This window comes from Anopheles coustani, chromosome 3, assembly GCF_943734705.1.
Source record: "Anopheles coustani chromosome 3, idAnoCousDA_361_x.2, whole genome shotgun sequence".
NCBI lineage: Eukaryota > Metazoa > Arthropoda > Insecta > Diptera > Culicidae > Anopheles > Anopheles coustani.
Window position 1 is genome coordinate 7,663,604 of NC_071288.1, and position 25,994 is coordinate 7,689,597.

General features: G+C 47.5%; 1 protein-coding gene across 1 annotated transcript in view; it reads left to right on the plus strand.

Moving 5' to 3' along the window:
- Positions 1-25,994, plus strand: part of LOC131260548 (neurexin-1) — a 78,109-nt gene that overhangs the window by 33,628 nt on the left and 18,487 nt on the right. Inside the window, exons 5-10 of the mRNA XM_058262298.1 lie at positions 4,423-4,558; positions 11,323-11,472; positions 18,550-18,710; positions 18,987-19,013; positions 22,293-22,451; positions 22,574-22,726. Coding sequence (XP_058118281.1) covers positions 4,423-4,558; positions 11,323-11,472; positions 18,550-18,710; positions 18,987-19,013; positions 22,293-22,451; positions 22,574-22,726 — 786 coding nt within the window. The remainder of the gene's footprint in view (positions 1-4,422; positions 4,559-11,322; positions 11,473-18,549; positions 18,711-18,986; positions 19,014-22,292; positions 22,452-22,573; positions 22,727-25,994) is intronic.

Genomic DNA, 25,994 nt, shown 5'->3' on the forward strand with positions numbered 1-25,994 from the left:
CCCGCTATCCGGTTTACATCCAACCGAAAGAGTTCTCCGATAACGGTGTTCCTTTTCCTGGATGCGGAGAAAGAAAATCGTACAGCGCGTCTTATGGCGCTCTCACTTTTTTGTTTTTTGACGAACGAAAAACTAACCAAAGGAAAAGTTAATCCGCGACATATGTACCGAATGGAAATAAATTATGACGGAACCGCCCGGCAGCGACTTTTCAAATGTTAGTTTTATAGCTCTTTTCGTGGTATTTTTCATTAGAGTTTTCGTTTTTGGCAGGACGAACAATTTTCCAAAAAAGGATTTAAGAAGTATAACATAATTGCCATTTTGTTTCACGCAGTGTTTGTAACAAAAAACCGCTAAAGAAATTCTTTACACACTAAGTGAAAGTATTTAAATTCAAAATAGTTCATGCAAATGTGATCCCAACGCAAAACAACTGTATTAACTAACTTTCCTGCGGGTGAAAAATTGATGTTTGAGCAGCACTCAAAACAAAGTCATTCTCTTGCATAACGCTTCTGCCGCATTCGCGTTACATACATCCCAATTTGATCGCTCCAACATCCTCCTCCCCACCACCCCCGAAACTCACCCTATCCGTCCCGTGGCTGGCTCGACCTCGAAAGTATTGCTTGGGGTGGGATCGAAAAATCCAACCTTATCGCCGGCATCATAATCGATTTATGTCCCTTTGTCTCGATGCTGCGCCTCCGATCAAGCCTCCGGTGTGCGAGAGCCGGAGTCCTGACCTGGGTTGGGGACATTTCCGCCCGGTGTCCTGAGTCCGTCTCCCCGCGCGACTGCTCTCCACGGTTCGGTCGGGCGCATCATCATAAATCAACTCTCAATTACGATTCCTGGCATGCCTCCGGGTTCGGAGGGGACCCGCTCACTCACACACGTGCATCATTTCCATTTATTTCGGTCACTTCGTCATCGTTTCGGAAAGTGTTGCCGTCCCATCGTAGGGTAGTCTTAGTTTAGGACTCATGGGATGATGCTGGGATAGTTTATTCTAAACAGTTTCCACAACCGAGGAAGGACATTACCGTCAGCTCTCTGTCTCGCTGGGTGTTAAGTCAAAAAAGTGAGAAAAAGGAAAAACATCAAACCAGCATCATCAAAAACCGTCCAAAGTCACATTCGAAAACCATTCGTTCAGCACCGGTGCTCGGGAGATCGGACGTAGGATAAACGAATTTCTTTTTCAATAATCTGTAGCCGCAACTGCAGCCGGCGGTGCCACCCCGATGGTAAATCCCTGTCGCTCCGGACACATTTATCTGCCATTTATGACAAACCGTTTCGGCCATCGTTGTCACTTTTATACTCGCCCGAATTTCTGGGGTGTTTCGTTGTCCCTTCCGGTCGACCTGGTTGGATTGCTTGTGTGGCTTCCAAGGATCATTGTGACTGTTGAAAGGGATGCTGCATCACATATATTTTGTATCCCATATTATAGAGATGAAACGTGAAGAGTAGCTTACTAACATGCGTAAGCCTTCAATGATTCAACAATTTCTATGCTTATGATTGGAATTGGGTTTTTTTGTTTTATCATTTACATTTTTTCATCCTTCCACTGATATGAATAAATAAATAAAAATGTCTTCTCCTTTCTTTTACAATTACGATTAATAACGCAATATTTGCTAACGTTTTATTCATTGCTAATGGTAGACATATGAGCGTTCTGCAAATATCACAGTTTGTTGATTAATTTCAACGGTCGGGAGGTCTCCTGGAAGAACTCTTCCGCTTCTAGACCGATGAAATTCAATCAAACGTTGGGCGCAAACATTTTACAACTCCCATTCCCGGATTCAGTATTCATATGTTTGTAACAAAATATTTACGCAAAGCTCCAACAACGGCGAGTGATATGAAAATGATTAAATGTCCCGTTCTGGGAAAAGCTGAATCCACGCGCAAAGGGAAAGGATTTGGAAAGGATACTCCAGTCCTTCTTGCTTGCGAATTTTCCCTTCCCAGTTTAGATGGATTTCTGAGTAGAGTCTCTAAATTTGACATCACAGACACGCCGAAGGAAGAGTTGATCCCCAAGCCAAGCGTCTCCGCAGTTCCACCCCCGGGGGACGGCTGCTAACGACACTCGAGGGTACCGTTGGGGGCGCCAAGGTTGACGATGACGACGAGTTGATGGCCACCGAAACGGTGGGTCGCGGAACAGGACGGATGTGGGATGAGTGTGGATTTCCCCCTTTCGCACGATGCTCGAACTTGAACCAAATACGTTCCTTCGAGGCGGGCCGAGGTTTCGAGGCCCTGGTGAAGGTTAAAATTTAATATCCATTCCTTCCCCGACCCTGCCCCTCGATCCCACGCCCGGTCCGTTCCTACGCCCCACAGGACGATTGCGGCGATAGTCCTGTTTGCACCATCTTTTTAATGAGGCTAAAGTAGTTTACGTAATTAATGTACGAGAGCCTGGGGAGCAAGTGGCCGTAATGGTTCCAGCCGTGGGTTGTGACGCGCGCACGCTGTATAGTTGGGAGTGGTAGGGAGCGAGGTTTTTTTTCCTCCACTCCACGCCACCAGAGGTGATGGGTTTTTACACAACCCGCTTCCGGGGCGCCTTTCTTCGCTGCATTAACTCATTACGCTGCGTGCATGAGTCGTACGGTGTGTGTGGGTGTGTGTGCCGGTCCCCATTTGCAATTTAGTTGATGATGCCGGGAAGAAGCAGGCTAGCGCTGCCATTGAAGATAATTTTGAATCCTTGCGACACTGTTTTGATCCATTAATTAGCACGGGACCCATTACCGACAGACCCGAGACATCGTCGTCATTAAAAATGCATCGTGCAGCGGAGATGGGAGCTGTGAAATCACAGCTTGCACACCACTGGATGGTGTGACAAGTGATACGGCAGGGTTTTTCGAAATGAACTTCCCAAAGAACATAATGAACGCTTATCGGGGTATCCTAAAGCATTCTCCCGCAGCATCACGGCGTGGCGCACCATCTGTTTTCGTTAGAAAATGCGCTCCACACCACAAGCACATACATGGCATAGAGGATCACGGCCATGGCGTGCCCTCGCCTTTGGGGCACACTATTCACGTCTGCTGCATAACATCGTTCTAATACAATTATGAGAACGAATGATTCCCACTTACTTCCCATCGAGGCGGAAAAGGGAACCGGCTCGGCTTCGGGGAAGCTGCAATCACATTGCACCACGATTTCTGGTTCATTTTTTTCTTCCTGCGCCCGGCAATGGCGATGAAAAATATATCCCACTTTACGCTTGCATGGGTGACCATCATTTTTCATTTCCATTTCCAAACCAGACAACCGGTGGGACGTTGTATGTGCCCAACGGTATGGTGCAGTTCTTAGTGGGTGTGTTTGTACGCTTCTTTTCTTTTTTTTCCGAAGGGCACGAGAAGAAAATTTTCTGCCAGCATGTCTTTGCATTAGCTGTTCGCGTTGTTTAACTTCGTTTGCAGTGGCGTGTCCGGGCATTCAAACATCCTCCAGGATGGGATGTATTTTTTTTCCTGCGGACAGATATTTTACAAGAACTTTTCCGTCGTTTGGTTGGCGCAAGGGATTTCCTGGAACTGGACGGAATACAATAATTTATCACAATCTTAAATCTTACCCGAATAAAGAGACACCTTTTCACAATCTGTTGACAAGGTTTAAAATATTCTGTGGTGTTATAAAGTTTGTGTTTTTCTGATACCAACGCATTAAAGTTTCAGGAAAAATTTATACTATTTTCTATTGCTCATGTAGAAGATGCTAATACTTGAAATGTAAATTATAAACACCTTTGTTTTGAAAAGTAAGCTTTGTTTTGTTTTTCTCTTTATAAACTTTTACCTAAAAAGATACAACCACCCTAAATTTGTAAAAAAGCACATATTACAACAGCGAAGGGTATTGTCCTCGTATTTGGCCGTTAGCGAAAAAGATACAGCAATTCTAAAATCAATACAACATCAGTCCCGATTACATTTTCAATTTGTCAACCTTGTTCAATACTCGCTTCCCAGAACTTCACCCATGCTCGTTATTATGTAGAGTTTCTCGTTCGGTTCCTCCTTCCCGGTTCCTTCCGCGAAGGATCCCAGCATCGCCAACCGTGCCGGATGTCCATCGGTTGGTGATGTTCGAGCGGGAAGAATAAAAAATCATCCCCGTTTGCAAATGCCATTTACCAGTTTGTTTGCCCTGCTCCGCGTAGTGCGCGCCGTTCCGTACGCCATCACCATTCGCATGTTTGAAGCAGCCAGCAGCGGAAGGAACCCGCTGGGCACCCGGAGCAGCTTGGCATCCCTTTCCGGGCAGGCTCCGGGCTCGTAAAAGCCAACTGCTCCTCATCATCGCTGGCAAATCATACTAACAAGCTGTTGTTTGTTTTTCTCTGTCCGATTTCATCTGTCCTTGCAGCAACTGCGCACCAACGTTACCGATGCCTGCGAGCGCCACGATCCCTGCCAGCACGGAGGCATCTGCATATCGACCGACTCGGGCCCGATCTGCGAGTGCCGCAACCTGGAGTACGAGGGAACGTACTGCGAGCGAGGTAGGTACCCGAATGCACCACCGCGTACTAAGCTCGATCCCGCACCACCGGGATGCGACCTGGAAGTCCCTAATCCGGGAAGCGTATCCGGTGCGGCGCCGTAATCTTTTGGGGCGCGCGCTTTGTGTCAAACGTCGCAAAGAAACCGTAAACAATCCTCCAAAGTTACAATCGGTCCCGAGACAGAACCCCGGCTGCCGCTCATCGGTGCGATAAAGTAGCTTACAAAGTTTCCCATCTCTACAGTGACAAAGAGTTCTGCAAGACCGGCCTGTAAAGCTCCACCATTGCATTACGGAACTTATTCCCGGTCCGGAATGGAATCATGACGTTTTTCTAACCTTTGTTGACGCGTTGTGTTCTCGTTCCGAAGAAGCGCTGCTGCGCTACGAGCTGTTGTCCTATTTTATACGGTTTTATATGCACGTCTCACGAATGGTTCGATAAACCTCCCGCTCGGACGAATCCTCCAAATATTGGCGTAGCGTCGAACGCAATCGAATGATGGCGCTATTTCCCCGCCCCATTCCGGCAATACGAGAAAAACGGATTTCCGCTTTATGGTTCACCGAAGGCCGAGCTTTCGGTTGCCTTGCACGCGACAAATATTAGTGATAAACAGCAACAACCCAAAATGGTCCCCCCTCCCAAAACCGAACCCCGGGGGGAAGAAATTGGCACCGGAAACCATTTTTGTCGCCGTCGCCGTCGTCCGCTCGGTGGAAAGCGTTGCGGACGCATTCCTTCCTGCCACCGGAATGGCCCGATGATGGTCGACGAATTTATGGCCAGTTACCGAGCGTAATCAATTTATGATTATCGAAAGCATCGAATGCGCAGCGGCTCATGCGGAACCAAAAGGAAATGCGCCCGACAACCGGCACTTGGTTCGATCTGCAGAAGTTTACAAATCCAAACCGTTTTCGTAAACTGGCCAGGACACAGGTTTGGAGATAAATACAATGTTCTCCTCCCCGCTGGGGCATTAATGAACGCTGCGAGATTCGATGTAAATCAAGATTTTCAGTCAGTTCTGTTTGCCTCCCGGGTGAACAGTATTTTCTACGAATGCCGTGATTCTTCTTTTCGTTTCCGATTTTTTCCTTCGCCATGCGCTCCGGAATCCTCTCCGATCTAGGGGCACCGAATCGTACTCCAGGAAGAAAACGCTTGGGAATGGGAATGGGAATGGATGGATTCTGATAAATCGCCCCGAACCGAGGGGCTTAGTGAAGCGTGAATCCGTTGTGTAATTGTTTCGTTTCGGAAGATTGTTTTCTTGTCCGGTATTTGGTCTCGGTGGAATTAATTTTATTTCTTTCGGCCTTCTTTTTGACCGCTTCCCGCAACGGTGTGAGTGGTGCAGGAGGGGGGGAGGGAGGAGGAAATGGGTCTAATTTAATAAATGTGATTGATCATCCGTGAATGACGGGAAACTCATGGGGTGCGATTATTCGTCTGTGACGGTTGCGCTGGAAGCGGACGAGGTAAAGAACGTCCGAAACCTTCGGCCATGCGAAAGACCGGGTTAGCAAGAGTCGAATGTGTTCGCTTTTCGATCGATTGGACTGGATTTGAGCATAAGCCGAACACATGTTCCCCGCCAATCCCTTTTGTGCAGTGAGGTATTTTAATTTCACTCCCACCGTTCGATACGTTTTCTCAAGAGCTACCGTTGGTTGCCGATGGCATTTCACGGCAGAAACCATAAGCTGGACAGCAGAGCTTAACATGTGGTGGCAAGTACATTGCCACAACGATTCCGAGCAAGTACTCCGGAGCGCAGGATCTGGCTAGAAGTATGTGCTGGCTGCATGGCACCTAATCGGAATGGAGCAGCTTCGGTCAGCTCTACCTTGGCCGACGGTGAATTACGTAATCCAATTAATCCAGCACAAGAGCCCGGATCTACAAATAACCCGGTGGCTGGTGCCACGCACATCTTAAGGCACGACCGGAATGCTCCGGTTGGTCGGGTAGCCAGAGTCCCCCCAGAAATCCCCCTCGCACTAGGTTGGATTCACATATATCGTTTCATAGAACAGACCATGCTCCATCGGAGACGTTACATCGTTGCGCCGTCGTAAACCTTTCACCCTTTTGAGGGCTCGGTTTGCCGTATCAGTTGCAAATAACCCGCCCAGGTGCCGGAGAGATGTAACAGGAGTGGCGTGAGGTTGGGAGCGGTGCCATTGAAATGTAGACATTTACACAACCTTGCCCCATTTTCGAGGATTCCAGCTCGCTCGTCGTAATAAATATGAATTTCAAATCAGGGCAAAGCATCTCACCGGTCGGGCTGGGGATGTGGGAAGATCCTTATACCGTCGACGCTAGTCGGCACAAGGGGCGATCAGTGGTGGGAGGTCATTGAGCGAGAGCAGTGGCGTGCCAGATTTCCAGCGCCGAACTTATGTAAAGATTCATAGACTATGGACGAAAGGCATCGGTGCGCCAGAGAAGGACCGCATACACCCCCGTTCCAGTTCGCGTCCTTTTGTACCACGGCCAAGAATTTAAATTGAATTTTTGAATGTACGAAAACCGGAGCGAGATTATGGAAGTGGAAGTGCCCCCCTGGACGAGCAGAATGTCCTCCGCTTCTTCGCGCACGTCCTTGGAGTCCTTGGAGAATATTTAAGCACATCGGTCCAACCCCATTATACACGGGCGAGGCAAGCGTTTGCCCCACGAAAATGCTGCTGCAACGCTTTTCTCCTTCCATCTCCAAAGCAGCTTTTCAGGCAGGATTTAATTTCGTTTCAACCCATCCTGGCGAGTGCATGAACCGGAGTGACGGTTTCGTAAGATAGATCCTAAATTTAGTCCGAGTCGCTAGTTCGAGCGGGAGGGCATTTTCACGTTCCTGCAGCCACCGAGCGTTGAGAGTGAGATATTCGTGAAAATTCCACCCCCATGGTCAACAATAGCTTACCTTGGCATGGCAATAATGTGCAGGAAAAAAAAGAAATGAGGGAAGTGGTTGAGATGGACGTATGTCGTTTCATATTGTCACGAACCCGCCAAAGTGAAGCTGACGATGGACTATAAATAAATACTTCATTTTTTGCACTCCTACCGTCTGGAATTCGCGGATGTCCTGCAGCAACGCAGCAAAATGAACATCAAAATTGGAACTGGGGATGGGGCAGTGATATGAAACGAATAAAAAGAACATTTTCCAACAAAATAAAAACACGTTCACGATCAGCAATGATGGAACAGCTGGTTTCAAAACATGTACGCAAACGGAAACAACGCGCAATGACAGGTACAGGCGGTGTGGGATGATGGATTTGTTTTTGCAACATAAAAACGTGTCACATTTCATTGTACAAATAACAAATCGTACTCTGTCTCTATCGACCAACGGTTTATTATAGTGAGCAAAACGCTAGAGATATTCAGAGCCCCCATTTTTTCGACTTCCATAAAAAGCATCCTGTTAAGCAATATGGCTTACAGAAAGTTTTTTTAATCATAGTTATCATGGAGCGGATTTCTATCGAAACAAAATTTCTATTTTAAACTTTTTAATCGCTAATGGAGGCGCCTGGTCGTTGGTGGATAACCCTAATGGAGGCGCCTGGTTGTTGGTAGATAACTCTAATGGAGACGCCTGGTTGGCCGTAGAAACATTTTGCGCTGAATAATAATTCCGGTTTATCGTTGGTTCAACGGAAAAAGATTACTTGTTGGAATTATCAGCGTATAAAATTCACCTAACATACCTGGACCGTGTTCGACGAAATCTGCTAAAATACAGAATAGCTTTTAAAAGCATAGCTATTTTTAACCAAACCCTGCTCAATTTATTCGACGCAACCGACGTGATTTTCGTTCCAAGCGGGAGCCAAATTTTCCCACCAATATCGATTCATTTTCTCCGACACGAGTGGCTCGGTGAAGCGTTGCACATGTAGTGAATCGGGGGAAAATCGGGCTCCATTGTGGTACCACCACCAACGTAGCTTGGCTTGCACATTTCCTTTCGGCCATCCATTACGGAGTGCTGTACCGGGAGCAGCTTATCGGTTTCCGGCACGGTAGGCATGTGTGCGGGCATTCCAGATTTAGCACTCAAATATCAAAATCCACTCGCCCAAACAACCATTCCCGCGCACCCACTCAACGTTCGCTTCCCGGTGGCCATTGTGGAAGGTGTACAAAGGCGTACAGCAGAAATAGCACGCTTTTCCACGAAAAGCTTTTGATAATGGCAAAAGCGCGACCAATTTAGGACGCTTCACCAAACAACAGGCAGTGGTACAGACAGAGGCGAGGGCAGCATGTTGGCGAATTTGTTCGACGGGAAATGCACAAGCCGCGCCGGATCGCCGTTGTTCCTGGTGGCCAACCCCGAGCAATGACCATGTGGTTAAAATTTAGTCAGGTGCAGGCTGTGTGCATCAATCAACGGTGCGTTAGGGGTGGAATGTGCCCCGAGGGGGTGCTGGTGGGAAGTTCTGCAATGCAGTCGAAAGCAGTGTTGAATCAGCGGCGAGAGAACCATCCGGTCCGTGTGGAACTGGACACTCGCACTGGACAGAATCATTTGAATTCCCCCCCTTCTTCACAGCCAGTTCTCTCAAGCATGATTGAAGCATTGGCTTTCCATCACAATTTCTCTATCTTATGGCCGTCGGATTGTATCGTAGGAGGAAGGAATTAATTTATTGACATCACTGTGTCCACGTGACGTGACGTAGCAAAATAGTCATTTTATTTTCAGGTATTCGAACAGCTTTCATCGGATGCTAATGCTTGATTGTGCTGTCCATTTCCATCGATCATAAAACATGCAAAACACTGGTTGGAAAATAGATTTATTTAAACTAACACAGTTAAATAAATGTCCTATGACAGTTTGAAACGACTTCCTCATCAGTGTCAGCATCTGAAATACAAGATGAAAGTCTCTAGCTGTTGCGTCGTCTGTTTTCAACTTTCCACCCTCCGGGAAGTGAATGAGATACTTTACACCGTATCGAACCACTTGAGACGATCCCATTGTAGTATCGTAAGTCTAAAGAAACAAATCAAGTTGAATGAAATGAAAACGCCCGTGAAAGTAATCGTTATCGAACACAACAATATCAAAAAACCCCGCATTGAGTGCCTCGTAGAATTCTCTTTTTTGTGATCCTGTTTCCCACTCGATCTCCGAACACGGTCGATTTCATTCGGTGCGAAACACGTGCACAAAATCAACATTCGTCAAACAAACAACCTGCCGCCGGGCTTTGCCCTTCCTTCCCACTCGTGGCTAAGCCCGGCCCGAAGTGGAACCGGCGGGAAGGTGCTTGAAAAGCTTCCCGGCTCCCTATCGCTTTACGATTCGTCCCATTCGGAGTGCCACTGCCTGGGCCGGGAAACACAAATGCTCCAAGCGGCTGAGTGTGCTGTGCCCGACGTGCTCGGCTGGTCTATGAACTCAAGCAAATAAGATTAATTGTCCTTTGGCTGCTTCCTGCCGAGGCTGCGACGATGGGAAAGGGATTTGATGCCGCACTTTCCCCCAGCGGGAAGCGCCAGCATGGGATGGAAGCACTCCGGGAGGATTGTTGCTGCTGCTGCGATTGGGGCCAAAAAGAGATCTTCACGTCCCCCCCGGCAAAGGGCGTCTTACCGCATCGATCCGCCCGGTTCGCATGATAAATAATCGTAAAAAGATAATAAAAATAATAAAATTTGGCAACGGACCAGCAGACCGTCGGCACGAGCTCTGGTCGCTCGGCTGCGACCCGGGTGAAAATTGGGCCAAAATATAAACTGGAACATCATTAAACATTTTAACAACGGACGAAAATTGTTGGCTGCAGCGAAACGGACGCTTATCGCAGCCTGCTTCGACGCTGCACTCGACTTTCTCGAATTTAATTACCGGCTACTGAACGGCTGCTTTAAACCGTACCGTTCTTAGCGCTCGTGCTGACGTGCTGGAGAATCGAATTATTCCCTCCGTGATGTCCGTAAGCCGACTGACGGACCACATAGAGACGGAGGTCGAAGTTAATGAACGAACGGGTATTAAATTCCTCCCCCAGCGTCGGCAAACGGGGCAAGCTGCTGGCAGCAGTTTATAACGGAGCCATTTGGGGCCATTCTTATCGCAGCATTCAGTGCGTTCTCCGGCTTATGATTTATCCTTGTGCTTCCTTCGAAAAAGGGGAAATTGACGACAAATAAATGAAAGATAAGCGATAATTTATTTCATCTTACTGTACGGCCAACGATACACGCTCCTACGGCTTCGGGCACGGACCGAACGGAGTGTGTCGAAACTGTTTGCTCAGAGGCCACTCCGGCAACATCTTGCGGGCCGGGTATTGGCGGCAATACTTCATCAAGAAAGCCCCAAATATTGCAGCCGTCATAAGTCAATGTTTCTCCGCCAAACTCGAAAGGCTGCGAGAGGAGCGACAGCAAAGCGATAATGATGTCGTTAGAAGATAACGCTTTTCGAGTAACTTAATTTTTCACCGTCCCAAAAAGCGAACTTCCACCCGGCCGAGATTTATGTACGATTGCGATACCGATTGCTTCTGCCCTCTAATCCGTACCAGCGCTCGAAACGGACAAATAAATATAGTTCGTGTGAAAAAATAGACCAACTCGCTTCCCGAATAAAGGCACTCACGGTGCTTGCGACTCGGAAAGCTTGTTCGTTCCGTTGGACGAAAAATGCCGCAAATGTCAGCAAAGAGCCTAACCACCGGGATCACTCCTCTCTCTCTCTCTCTCTTTTCCTTCCTCCCCCACAGACAAGGCACCGTCGGAGGCAACGTTCCGCGGGACAGAGTTTCTCTCGTACGATCTGGGGCAGACTGGTGGCGAGCCGATCGTTAGTGCCCAGGATGCCATCACGCTCTACTTTCGCACGCGCCAGCCGAACGGGCTCCTCTTCTACACCGGTAAGTTCCGAAACACTTCATGTTTGCGAGTGAATTTGTGCATGGTTTACCCCCTTTTTTTTAGTTTAGGTTTAGTTTTCCAACTTTCAATTCTCAGTTTCCTGACTTTGTACCACATTGTTCGACGAGCGGATGGAGTAAGCGAGTAATCAACTGCAATGGAATAGGAAACGGGATTAAACGACGATTTAATTTTCCGCTACCTTAGTTCTTCTACGTGAGAGTTGAGTTGAGCGTGTTTTCGTATTCCTATTTGTCCTGCCTGCGCAAAACCAAAGTGTCACATTCCGTTCGGTCAAGTACGCCAGTACACCCTTCCCATCGGCGTTGGGTCAGTAAAGTAATAAAATAAAGTATTTCCTTCAACCTTCACCCGCGGTCCGGCTCACCGAGGGAACTCTTATTTGTCTGCGAAAGTTAACCTGCGTGTACCTTTTCTACCTATAAACCAAAGTGTCCTCTAGCTCGGGAAAGCTCGGACCCAAGCTGCGAAACAAAGGTTGGACAGATACGGCACACTCCGAGTGACAAAGTGTGCGAAATGATATAAAAATCCCTCACGACACGTAGGGCCGCAAAATTCAGGCAACTTCCTTTACGCCGCCATAGACCAGTACCAGTACCTTCGCAGGATGAATGTGAAGAATCATAAAAATATTACCTAATGTTCTGAGCACACACATTGACAGCTCCCTCTCCCCTCCGTTTCCGGTGGCCGGTAAAAGGGGGTACGGTTTGCGGGGAACAGCTCGGTTCCGTTTTTATGCTCGGGACGTCCCCACACATCCCCTTGGGTACGGTTCAACGTTGGACTGGCATTTGGTCACATTTCAACGCTTTCTTAGTGTCGTTTTATGTTCGTTCGCGCACCGCATCGGATCGGAAGGTGAAGGGGGGGAGCGAAAGGAAAAAAAAGATGGCCACCACCGCCACGGAACTCAGTCGTGCACACATCCCCATATCCCCGCGCCAACACCTTTGGGGGATGATCCAACCAGGATTCCCGAGCAGAGAGCGAGTTTGCTAGTTGCGTTTCGTAGCGAACGAATTTCCCACTCGTGCTCCATTTTTATGGCCATCCTGGCGAAGGCGTGAAGGCGAAGCGAGTGGGGCATACGAAATGGCACACGAATACACAGCAAGTCCGCCGACCCGGACCTGGCCGAAGTCACTGTAAATTGTGAGTTGTGTGAGATTGTGCTGCCCCAAGCAGATTCTTCCCATTTTCCCAACAAAAAAACAACACCCTGCGAATGCTGATCCCACCTGCCCCAACCGATTTGATCCTTCTTCTGCGTCTTTTTCATCTTCTTCCTTTTCTTCCCATTCCCCCTCACGCAGCCAAGCCCTTCCCCGGTGTCCAACCAGCGTGCGGGCGAGTGAAACGATAAACGGCGAGCATCTTTTATGGCTGGATGTAATCTAATTAAGATAATTGCTGCTTTGGCCTTCCGCCGATGGCCGAGGGTGGTTTGTCCCACACTTGAGCCTGGGTGCGCTTTAGGGGCGGAGGGCGACACCAACCGGAGGGGATGAGGAGGGTGTATTATACCTCTCGCACCCGCTGGTTTTGCCCGAACGAACCGGCTTTAGGCGGTGATGCTGTAAAATTCAAACCAATTGGAAGTGGAGAGTTCCAGGAACGGCTTATCAATGAATGGTTTCGTTTTCATCCGTTTGAGCCAGTTAGAGGCTCCAGACCAGTTTAAATTAGAATAATTGCTCACTTTCTTCTTGGGGTGCTTTTTGATTACGCTAACCTTGAAGGTGTTTCGCTACGGTGGACTTGAAAAGCCTATTACTTCTGGGTCGCTGCTTGCGGCGGGAAACACAACATTAACTTTACTTTTGTTTGTGTTGGTTCTGTGAAAAGGAAAGCAAAAGCCTCCAAAGAACCTGCTATTTTAATTTAAATATTTATCGAAAGATTATGTAAATTAACAAAAGTATCCTTTAGCACTTCAGAAATAAAGAAACATAAATAAATAGCAAGAAAGTTAAACCACAAAGTTAGCCCACACTCACCGTTTCGAGCACACTTGCCCGCACAAATCGATTCTAAAATTGATTACCTTCACGTGAGCGCTTTTGCCGGTGCGAAAATCAATTTTCCTCATTAAACTTTCATCGGCGTACTACACGGGTTTGCCGCGTTCGCATGTCCACGCGGAGGGCTGTGGCGGGAAAGGGAGGAGGGAGGGTTTTACCACCAGTTTCCCGAATTATCCCGCAGCTCATTTGCGCATTTGCAACCGGCACACATAAAAGTGGATCACGTTCCCGAAAGTCCCAAAAGTCCCACCTTTCACGGAATGAACGTAAGCGTAACAGTGTGTGTGTTTGTGTTGCAGGTACCGCTCCGATCGGCAAACACGATACAGGACGAACGTAAACGTTCGCGCTCGACGGCGGGTCCCGATCGAGGGTGGATGGAACTTTTATTTTTGTTTTTGCTCGGGTAAAAGCCATCTTCCCAGATCAACCGGAAGCTGGCAAGTGACACGGCGGGGGGAGGGTGGAAATATTTATATCCAATCGAATTAAAATTGATTTGATATGGCCATGCGAGTGTGTGTGTGTTTGCCTGTAGCTCGCGAATGTACGTCATGCCGAGCCGGAAGGATGGCTATGTGCGTCTCGTGTGTGTATGTGGAGGGAAAATTCGATTTTCATTGGTCAAAATGCTGTCCGAGATGGACGAACCGATCGTCGGCTGCTAAAAATAAACTCGGTGTATGTTCGGTTGGCTGGAAAACAGATAATCCGTTAGTCGTTTAAATCGATGGACGGGTGGGGTTGGGCTGGATGTGGGCCACGCGAGGGTCCCGGCACTTTCCCAGCAGCGATTCTAGCGTTCGTGGAAAATGCACAGAAATTGCAAGCTCGTGGCAGACGCCGTGCGGTCAATTATAATTGACGGATGTATTTTTGATGAGTCCTGGAAGGTTCTCTAAATAGAAGCGGTTTGTTAAAGCAAGCAAATGGGGAGATTTCACAAATGATTTAAGGATTTCTAATTAGTTAAAATCGTGATACTTTTAGCACTTGTATCGGCATCATCGATTCCTTGTAATATGAGGATAGGAATAAAATAAAGAAGAACTACCTTTTACTTCATCAGATGCAACGTTCTGGTTCTACGTCTTTACTTGAAACGTTTTCGTTACAAATTCCTTTGGTTAATGGAAATAGCTTTTATGAAATTTTTCACTTATACATTTATCTACCGTCTAGCTGACGATGCATCTAGCAATTGTCCGAATGACGTTTGTCGAATGAGTTAAAGTATTTTCCTTTTGGTCCTTTTTCCGAGCCCAAACCATCATGGTATGATGGCCGGCGTAAGTTCCAGCTTGTCCGCATTCATTTGCCGACAGTGAGTGATGGGCACCAGTCGGATGAGCGAGCGTGAAAGTTGTTTTTACCCCTCCCCAGTCGGTATAATTAGTTCACTAAATGATTTTGCAGCCGCTGGAAAAGTTTTGCCCCGTCGCTCGCGCGCGAGGCGAAGTCGCAAAGCTCTGCACTCATTTCGCGACGCGAAGGCGTCCGACCATTAATCCCACCAGGGACTACGTCAGAAATTAACTGATCTACTGAACGCCAGCACCGCTACGCGCGCGCCAACGGAAGACAAATGGTACAAGCTGTCGGCGGTCACTTTGGAGAGGGGTGGGGTGGGGGTGGTTGGGTGGCTCGTGTGGAATATCGAAGGAATAGTTGATTGATGGACTCTCGACGCATCGCCCGTCAGCTGCCGGCAGGGGTCATTATTCATCATTTATCCACATCCTTAGCCCGTCCGCTGGGCACGGGGAAAGGACGTCCCGGCGTGTCCGAGTCGATGTAAATGTGGGGCAAGATTATGGCCCCATCGTGCCAGCAGAAACTGTGACTGTCACAGAACGATCAAAGACGGATGAGAAACGGCCGCACTGTTGCTAGCTTCGATGTCTTCAGTCATGCTTTCCAAGACCATTACCTGCGTTGGCAGTCCTCTTTTCACGTTATGTTCGCGTTCTTTAGATACCTTTACATAAAATTGCTTATAGATTTGAACATGAAATGCAAAGCTTATGTTTTCTTTGCAATAAATCCCATTTGAAGACGTTACCTCCTTTGACGACGTTTTTCCGATGAAATAAGTCTTCGATCCAAACAAACGGCCAATCAATGACCTCTAACGATGCAGTCTGGCAGGGTCGAGTTTGCTCCGAAAAAAAAAGAAAAAAAACCGGGGCGTCGCTATCAATCATAAACGTTCATTTCTCAGGTTCCATTTAGCCCGTGTCCATGTCGCTGCCGTCTACAGCGGGATCGGGGTTCAGTTAGGTCATTATGATGCACTGCCAATTCATGACCTCGTGCGAAGGATCGTTCCGTTGCCCGAGTGGCAGCGAATCGACGAAAAAATAAGCGGGCGTATATCCCGTTTGTAAAAAAATGCAATGCTTCTTTCTACGTTCGATAGGAAAGGAGAAGAGTGTGAAGCGATGAAAGGGGTGGAAGTAGACTGTAAAAAGAAGCGATCCATCAGATCGAAACGAAAGCCGGAAGAGGAGCGACGCCCGGAACATGAAATCCAATCGATCAAAAAAAGACTTTTAAATTGGCCTCGGAGGGTGCCAGCGACGACGAAAACGGCGTCATGCAATTTGTTTCCAACACGCGTCGCCTGCTCGGTACACCCATCCCCGATTAAATGGATGCTTCCCCCTTCTCTACTGCCTCGTTGCCAATGGTAGCACGATCAATGAAGCCCGAAAAAAAGAGTAGAGTCACTGCGAGCTATTTCGCGCCTCCCAGTGAAATAAGGAGTTAATACACTTTCCTTGCTCGAGGCGTTGGCAACAAAAAAGAACGAGTCCGATGTAACTCGGGAGCTTCGGGAAATAAGTGTCTGAAGTTATGTACACCAGAGGCCTGGTTGCCAAGCACTTCCCGGAACCGATAGGCTGCATATTGCGAAGGATTCATCCGTTGATGGTGATGAAGTAACTTTGAATTTATTTTATATTTTATGATGCCTCTCCTGATGTCGGCCACAGGGACAGCTTCCTCCCGCAAGGTAGCAGGGCGCTCGAGGGGCGATAATGTACCAACGTGACGACGGCCAGGTGACAGCTTCATTTCCGGTACCGTGCATACGGAACTCATTACCGTGCGACTGCTGCCACTGCAGGAGATAGAATAAAACCGACTCTGACGTTAATTACTGTGGGAGGAAACGCTTGGTTGCATGGTGGAAAATCACCGTTCTGCTTGCACATACACCGGAAGATACAGCGCGGCAAGCATTTCTGTATACGAGCGGAGGCACACTAGCTTAAGCTAGAGCGAGCCTGCAAGGCGGACGCGAAACGTGGAGTGCAAAATTAAGTTTGCCAGCCGAAATGTTGTTCTATAAAGACGCGTGTCAACCGGAAGGACAGCAGCGAAGGTCGGTTGGTGGCTTTTAAGCCCACCCTGACAGCAAAGGGTTTGGCCTCGACAGGGTCATGGATAAGCTGGTTGGTTCTGTTTATTTTCCTATTTTTCTCTGAGAAGGAACGCTTGGCGTGGCGAAATTTTCGTAGAGGTCCTAAAGGACAAGCAAACCGGGCTGACTTTCCGATTTCGTGACCGTTTGTGGTATACCGAAATGTTTGTAAGCAGAACCACCTTCGCGTGACGCAGGCGTGTCGCAGTGTGAAAGGAGCTTGAGTGTGAGGGGGTCGCAAATTGCGGCAAGGGGGAAAAGCTTACCACCAAAACATGCCAAGCATCGTTACGCCGCATCTAACAACGCAAATTCACGTCCTTCAATCGCATGTGAGATTATGCAGTCTGTTTTCACCAACAAACCCCTTTTTTCCCTTCCCTAATTTAGAAACCATTCGAAAATTGGAATATTTTCCGAGCAAAAATGGGTGAGGGTTGTTTTATAATGAACTTCAATTCCTGCCACTTCAATTGCGTTGACTTCTCTTGCTAAGGTTATCGGAAAAAATCACTCCCTTTTTCAGCAGCTTGACAAAATGTCATAGTTCATGTTCGTTACATGGAAAATGCATTTTTGATTTCCTACCGTATACACACACATTCATTCGCATGGATACAAAAATCACAGACCTTAGGTGGTTTTACCTTCCAGTCGAGTCACGCTAGACAGGGTCCTACCGAAACGCCAGCCCAACTGCCGGACAGAAGGGATCGTTAAAATGCATACCGGTCAGCATGCGGGAGCATTTTAGTGGAAAAATTTCATCGTAAAAGCGTTAAAAGGATCGGTAAGAAACAGCAAAAAGAAAAATATACACTGGTTTCGCTTCGTTATGGTTCGGACTTCGGTATATAAAACTGGGAGGCGAAAAAAAAGCGGAACTAGCACCACCGAACCTAACACCAAAACCTTCCTCTCGCCGTGAGTAAAGTGAACGATAAAAAACGGAACAGTAAAACACGAGCCGATTATGACGCAAATTATGGCCGGAGTTTGGCCGGTCGGTGCATAATGGCCGGTGCAGCGTAAGCGCTTTCCCTTGCACCGCCAAATGTGCCGCCGTGTAAGCGGAAAAACGGTGAAACCTAATGGGGCAGGCCTTGGTGAAAATTTAATAAGCAAAAATTGTTGGCGCGTAGCAGCACCCTTCCCCGGGGTCAGGGTTGACCCTTTCTGCGCCCTCCGATTTGAGCCCGACCGGAAGCGAGGACTGAATCGAGGATGAAACCTAACGCCATAAACTTCCACATTTATTAGGTAGTAGATGTTTCTTCAAATCTGAAAGATAATGGATTTTCGAACAAATTTTAATATGGAGAACTTTGGCAAGCTTGGAAAACGTCTCAATATAATTTCTGCACAACAAGTTTAAATTATTCTGCACTTAACATTGTTTTTTGCTGGTATTTATCGTTTTAATAATGTAGAAAATGATTTTCTTCCTCTCCTCTATTAAATGAAACCTTATAAAAAGCACAAATTAAAAAGGTTCCCCACCTTCCTTATCTACACATCAAAATAACCATGTTTATCTCATATCTCTGTCTCTGTTCCGTGTGGTTCTTCCATGACTGCTCATTCGCGCACCGTAAAAGGTCACGGCACTGATTATCTGAATTTGGCGCTGCGCGATGGCGGCGTATCGCTGACCATGGGTCTCTCGAACGGAAAGCAGGAGATGCACATCAAACCGTCCCGCGTACGCTTCGACGACCACCAGTGGCACAAAGTCACGGTCCATCGGCGCATCCAGGAGGTGAGTAGACCGTTCGAAAGGACATTATTTTTCCTCCTCGTCATAACCTTCGCACTCGCAGCGAGGAAAACCTCGCAGGGAGGAAAACCTTCATTGTGAGCTTCGTTCGTTTTTATTTTATTTATATAATCCCTGAAATCATCGATACCGTAAAGTTAACCTTTATTTATTCTTTTCTTGTCTTTTTGTTGTGAAACCCACCCTTATCGGGGGCTCTTTTCTTTTCTGGCGCCCATTTCATGCTCACTGCTGACCATTCGGCCGATCGACCCTTAGATTTCATCGATAACGAGCTTCTGCAGGGTAAGTAGTGGGAGAGGGAAGCATGCGATACCAACATGGTCGAAAAAAATCTCACACGGAGAAAAACGCAGCCCGAAAAAATGTACACAAAAAACACTCGTAGAGTTACTACCTTCAATACCTTTCCTTTTTTTCACTTTACTCCCGACAGCGAAGGGTAATTCAGTATCAATTTCAAATCTACTTTTCTTTTTTCCTTCGGCCTATGGCTTTTTTACCGGTCGATCCTCCAATTGGCTTCCGTCGATGGTATTTAGGTTACGAGCCCAACCCATTCCGGGTTTCCCCGGGGCGCTGGGAAATGTGTTTCCGGATCGGAAGCGAATGTAGGAATTCCCTACCAGTTCCGGGGACACTTTTAATCCAAGCTGATCCATGTTAGCCGAGTCGACCTGGACAAAATGTTATTAATCACTTCGCATGTCTCGAAACGGAACTTCCATATTTCCAGAAGTGGCACAACTTGACTACGACTTCCAATGATCCAGTTGGAAAACAATGTGTTAGGGGAAAGGCTTGGGGATTATTAAAAGAAAAATATGACACGATCGTGCGCGAGCTCCAGTATGGCAACCATCGGAGCCCTCGATGAGCTCTTCTAATTAAGCATTTCCCTACGACGACCTGTCCATGTCAGTGAGACACTTGTCTGCTCACGATGCTCTTTTGCATGGAAGCATCATGCTGCACCATCTATTCCACAAGGGATGCATCGGAGGTTAAGGGCCCCGACCGGTGCTTGTTCCCTTTGGTACTTTCTACCATACCTTCTATCCCCATTCAAAGTTCAATGGCATCATAAATGTGCTCCAACACCCGGTGTCACACGCAGTGGAACTTTGTATGGCGCGGTGCAGAGTGCATCCGTACACGCAGCCTTGTACGGGAAGAGATTTGTGAAGAAGGTCGTGTGGCGGATGAAGGCAACAAAGTGTTAGGTGAACCCGTTGTTTATAGGTTAGGTGAAATGTTTCCTGCCAACTAAGAAATAACACCATCGGAATGGTAGCTTTCGGTTCTTGCCGTTTGAGAACAAAGCATAACAAAACCGAGGGAAGGCACTTGTGCAAGTTCCACCCTTCACCGGAGATGCTCTTTGATGCCAAGTCGTTTGTTCTGCTGGTAGAGACTACTTACTAGCAAAAACAACTGGTGTATAATTTCCTTGGTTTCTCTGTAAGTTTTTTCCTTTAAATTAAGGGCTCCATGGGTGGGAAGAATTTTCCTTCAAACCTTCATACCGTCAACGAAAAAAAAATGGATGTGGTAAGACATTTTTGATGTGTTTTCTCTTTCCATTAAACTCTGCCCCACGGCCGGCGAAACCATTCTATCCAAGATGTTTGGGTCAAAGGGCACTTTGAAGGATTCTTTGGCAAGTTTCTCGTAGGTGGTGGTAGAATAAAAATCGTCTAAGCATCCCACCTACAGCAAGCAAAACGGCATCTACGCTGTTTGGAACCAGAGCGCTAGAGCAGAACAGAACAAAGGCCACTGGCAACAGTAACCTTTAGCTTGCCACCCACCAAGCCGCTTCCGACTTGCCCTATTTATCCCGTTGAGACAATAGGGAACACGTTTTGTTTCGACATGGAGACCCGTTGGTGTGAGGTGCTAGAAGTTGTTGGTTTTGTTGCCTACTGATGCTTACGCCTTGGCCTACAGAGCACCGTTGGGTAGCGAAGGGAAACCAGGAAGCTGGCCGACACTCCACAAGCACTTACCTAATTTCTCGGATAATGATCGTTAAGGTGACGGGCAAAGGTGTCGGCGCTATTAACCGGATGGGATGAATATGAACTGCCGTTGAGTGGTGTTCTCTTGTGTTGTGCTTTGGGCTGGAAAAAGAAGCAGAAATTTAGAAATTTCGTATCCTCGGTAAAATGAGCTTCAAAACACTTACAATCAGGGAGTTGAAATGAAAAAAACCTCCTCTGGAATGGGAAGATATAACAACGGATAAAAACAAACAGAAAACAAAGAAAATAGAAACATAGTGAGAACACAAGCGCGGTGATAATTCCAAACAACACGAGTAAATTTTGGTAAATGAAACTTCAAAAACAAAAGCCATGAAAAGGGTTCGGAAGATTCCTGAACAAGAGAAACAATATCACCAACTTTTTGAAACTCAACAGTTTGGGTTGGTTTTTTTCCCTTTTTTCCCTTTGTCGTGGCGTGGCTATCTACACTGTACAACCCCTGTTGGAATGCTCTTGGGAGGCGAAGAAAAAACAAATGGCGAGTCGCTTGCCATCGTTCCCGGTGGGAATTGTATCGCCCGACCCTGACCCCCCCTCCCGTTGTCGAACGGTGGCAATAAAATTATACAAAATTTGTACGAAACGCACTACCGACCGGAAACCTTCGTCTGTCCGGACGACCCCACCCATTGCCATCGGGTATCTGTTTGGCTGGGGGCGGAAGTGCGGGGTTGGAAAGTGAATAAAAACCAACCAGAAGTCGTTGATAGAAGGAATCGGACCAAACCAGGAACCAAAGGCAAACCAACCAACGCACAGCAAACGACGTTAACGAAATGCTGCAACACCAGCACACAGACACAGACACACATACCGGGGCTGATGGCAAATTGCCATTACAGCAACCACGCTGACTTAAAACGGCATTCCGAACGATGATGCTGGTTCGAGTTTTTCCGGCTCCGACCCCGGCAAGGGGCGGCATTTTTGCTGAGTTCGCCTTTTCCCAGCCATCACTTCCGGGTGTTGCCGAAACTGTGGTCCGAAAACTTTATTTGCTCGACGAAGAAGAGGGCAAAATATTATTCAAAGAAATGCCGAGACTATTTGGTTTGTTGCAAAGATAAGGAGAGCTGGTGGAACACCAACCTCCATCCCAACGTTCGGTGCCAGCGAGATTCCTTCATTTATTCCTCAACCGCTGAACTTTGTAATGCCATTCCAAAAAAAGAAAAGCTTGCAGCTGCAAACGGTAACATGTTACAACGAGAAGAGAAACATGGTTAAAGTTTACGCCGGAATAAATCCATTCACGTGAAGAACCTGCGAAATTTAATTGTGCACGAAAAGATGTGCAAACTTTTGTTGCAAATCCCACTCCTCAAGGCCTCATTCTACGAAGCACCCTCATAATGCCACCTATGACCGTACCTTTCGGTGTGTTTTTCAATGTGTGGGAGATAAGTTTCCTCCGGAGTTCGGCGAATAATAATTCGTCTAGAGATTAGTATTATTTAAGCCCACAACTAGCAACCCGAAGGCGCTAATGGTTCTCGTATTTCTATCCATCCTACAGCTGGTGGCCGTCGTGGACGATGTGTACACGGATCATTCGCACATTGCCGGCAAGTTCACCATGCTTTCGTCGTCGCGCGTGTACGTCGGCGGTGCCGTCAATCCTCGGGCCCTTTTGGGCGCCCGTGTGCACAACAATTTCGTGGGCTGCCTCCGGAAGGTAACCGTCACCGGAAAATCTTCATCTCAACGCTCGCATCGTCTTCAGATGTCACCCGGATAAGGGTTTTTTTTTCTGAGCCAGCATTTGAATTTATTGTTTTCTTTTTTCTTCACCAACAGGTTGAATTTTCCGCCGATACTCTGCGCCTGAATCTGATCGATCTGGCACGAACCGGCTCGAAGCTGATACAGGTGGCGGGACGGGTTGATTATACGTGCCCATCCGGCGACCCGCAGGACCCGGTGACGTTCACCACCCGAGAGTCGTATCTGGTAAGTATGTCGGATGAAATGTGATTTTTTCCACCCTCGGAGACAACCAGCAGGCTTTACCGGAAACGAGGGTCACCTACACGACGCACTCAGAATGTCTGAAAATTCAAGAAGGAACCTATTCCCTTTGGCACCTTCGGCGATAAACTGCCAACAAAGTCATGCTCCCTGCTGCATCCGGTTGATTAACTTTGAGCGATTCTTCGTCCGCTGTGCTGCAGCAAGGTGTTTTTCTTTTTCCTACCCCATTTTTCCACCTTGATTTCAACACCGTAGTCACGTCATACCGATTCATTCGCAGCTTCCGAATATCGGTACGGCGAACGACCGAGCCGGGGGGAAAACTTTCCTAACAAGACCGCACACGGCTTCTTCTCGCTATGCGTCTCCGGGTCCTTCACGGTTAGGTTTAAGTTTTCCGTTCCGCAGCGCTGGCGGAAAACTTTATCCTCCGGCCGGTTGTGCCCACACTAGCCGGTCGTGAAAGGTCGTTGGAACTATGGAAAGCGGGCCGGTTCCATTGGGTTTTATGGAGATTTTTGGTACACAAGGAACTATTGAATTTGCCAAGTATACTCAGTTTAAATTTTCGCACGAACTGGGCATTCATTTCAATCGGACGGTCCTTGAAACTACGGTTGGTAAAGTTGACATTCTATTTCTCCAAAAAGAATGAATTGTAGGGTTTTACCGAGGTGGTTTTAAGTCAACGAAAACTAACATTTCAAATAAAAGACTCGGTTAAACTTGGTGGATTTCTTTTGCCAGCACAATTCTTATACTTATTTGTTTTAAGTTAATATTTACAAATCATTTAATTAACCATGAGCTTTGCTGTATCCTCAAAGTTCGTTTTTGTAACGAAATGAACTATTGGTGTCATGCTTCAACCAAACTCAAAACCGACGACAGCTGAAATGCGTTATCGCATGGAAATGAGGAAATTGCACCACCGTTCAAATGTTTCTCTTTGACTCGTGCTCTCGAACACGCCTGCCGCTACCGTAGCAGTCTTATCACGGGCCAAACCCTCTCGGAGCTGCGGCAGATAATTTTCCCGCTGTGCAATCTTCTCTTCCCTCCCGACGGAGAATTGCTTGCTTGGTAGTGAATTGCGGAAATGCTTTCCCGGGTCGACTCCCGTGTCTTGGGTTTCCTTTTGATATATCGCTAAACCCCTCTCCCGCTGCCGGGACACTCCTTCCGCGTGGTTTTGCTCGGTATGCTGATTTATATTGCCGAATGTGTTCATGTGAATATTTGTATGTTTTCCTCCCCGGGTCGCTCGTGTGTGCCACTGGAAAAGAAGATAAACTACAAAATAGACACAGTATTCGTTTGTCTTTATCGCGAACCCGGTAGCCACACAGCGGGAGTTTTCAATGCAAAGGGATGGGATGGAAGGGGTTCGCAGGACATCCCGGCGGGAGGGAGAACAGCGACGACCAACGAACCAGACAGTGAGTGTGTTCGAGAGAGTAAATCGTTGTCATGGCCGTTGACGTTGTCGTCGGGATGGTTGAGGTTTTGCTCGGTTGATATAAATCTGCCGGGGATCAGAAGCTAACGAGCTCTCGGAACATTCACACACGCACGCTCACTCACATACATACGTAAATAAACACACACTACACAGGAAGATAGGACAAACGCGTGGAAAACCCCAACCGATGGCGCTGGGCATGTGGATGTGATTTTGGGTATTTTATTAAATCCACAGCACTTTGCAACATTTCATCCGTTGCTGCAAGGAACATTGAAAGCAAACAATTGGCCTCGGGCAGGGAAAATGGTTTCCGCAACAAATGGGTTTTAAAGAGAGAATAAATTTTACAATAAAAAAACCCAATCCTGTGCTTTAAGACAAGCTTTTGGTTGAAGGTGGTTTTTAGTACAACTCTTGTGACAGACACGTCCGACGTTAAGAGGAGTTTAAGTTTCCCGTTAGCTTATCAACAAGCACCATCATATTTGACTGCATCTGACAGGTTTGCAGGTGGGAAAAGAAGTGAATTTAGATTTCCTGTTATAAATTCTCTTAAATTATAAATTTCTTCTCTTTTCGAACAATTTTTCGTTTTCAAACATTTTAAATAGAAACAGTTTTGAAACAGAATAACATAACAGGCAAAATGGCAACAATCGCTTGAATTGTCAATCCGGTGAATGAAGACTTAATAAAAGTTGTTCGCTCTGCAAACCGCAACTCACGGCAAAGTTTCCGCGAAAAACTCGGCTGACCGCAGAATCCGATTTGAAAAACCATTAAAAGACTCCCGAGCGCCTGACTTATGGTAGGACGATGTGAGGGACTGCCAAAGGCGTGAAGAAGGGGATGCTCAATGCTCAGAATGCGAGAAACTCTGGACAAACTCTTCCGAACTATCGCCGAACCCGGCGAGATCGTGGCGGAACGAACAAATCCCATTTAAAAGTACACCACTTTTTCTTCGCTCGCGGCGAGCGGGGGGATGAGGCGGTGCGGGGTGCCACTGGTAGGATGGTCGGACCCGTCGTTTGTCAACCGAAGAGGGTGCCGACGCTCGACAAGACAAACCTCGAATGTCGTCAGATATTTGTTTGCAGTAGCGACCGGCGCCTCCGGGAAAACCGAGGAAAATCATCAAAGGCAAACCGCAGAAAGATGCTCCAGTTGTATTGGTGCTCGAAGGATGCGATGGAGATGGGTGCGGTAACGCGGTTGAAGAGGCGGAGGAGGGTAGGAGGGGGAGGGAGGGGGACAAAATGCGGTGGGACAAAAGTTTGCTACAAACTAATTTCCGGCTCCAGTCGTAATGAAAGCAAAATCTCGACCCCTGGCCAACTCGGTCGGGTTGTTCCGGTCCCGGGTTTTCCCGGACCAATGACGGATTGGGTGACCTTCGATGGCGAGCTGTTGAATCGCAGGGAAAGCGAGCGGAATTGTTCTGCTCGTTTGAGCCAGCTCTATTACATTAGAATATATAACCAAAGCCCTTCGAGCGGGAAGACGATGGACACACATGACTGAAACAAGGGTTTGGCGCGACCAGAAGTCATGTGGCGCGTTCGAACTTTACCGAACGGAAAGCGAACAATCCGATGGTGGCTTGTTTCAGCTCATCATGCGTAACATTATCGAACGCCCGCGTTGTCAAAGCGGCGGGGACAACTTTCAAAACAGACAGTTACCAGGGGTAGTTAATGACACGGACGAAATATGGGCGGGTGAGTGGTGCTTGTCACGCCAAACTCTTGGCCCCGGGGCTAACAGGGCTCCCCGGGTCAG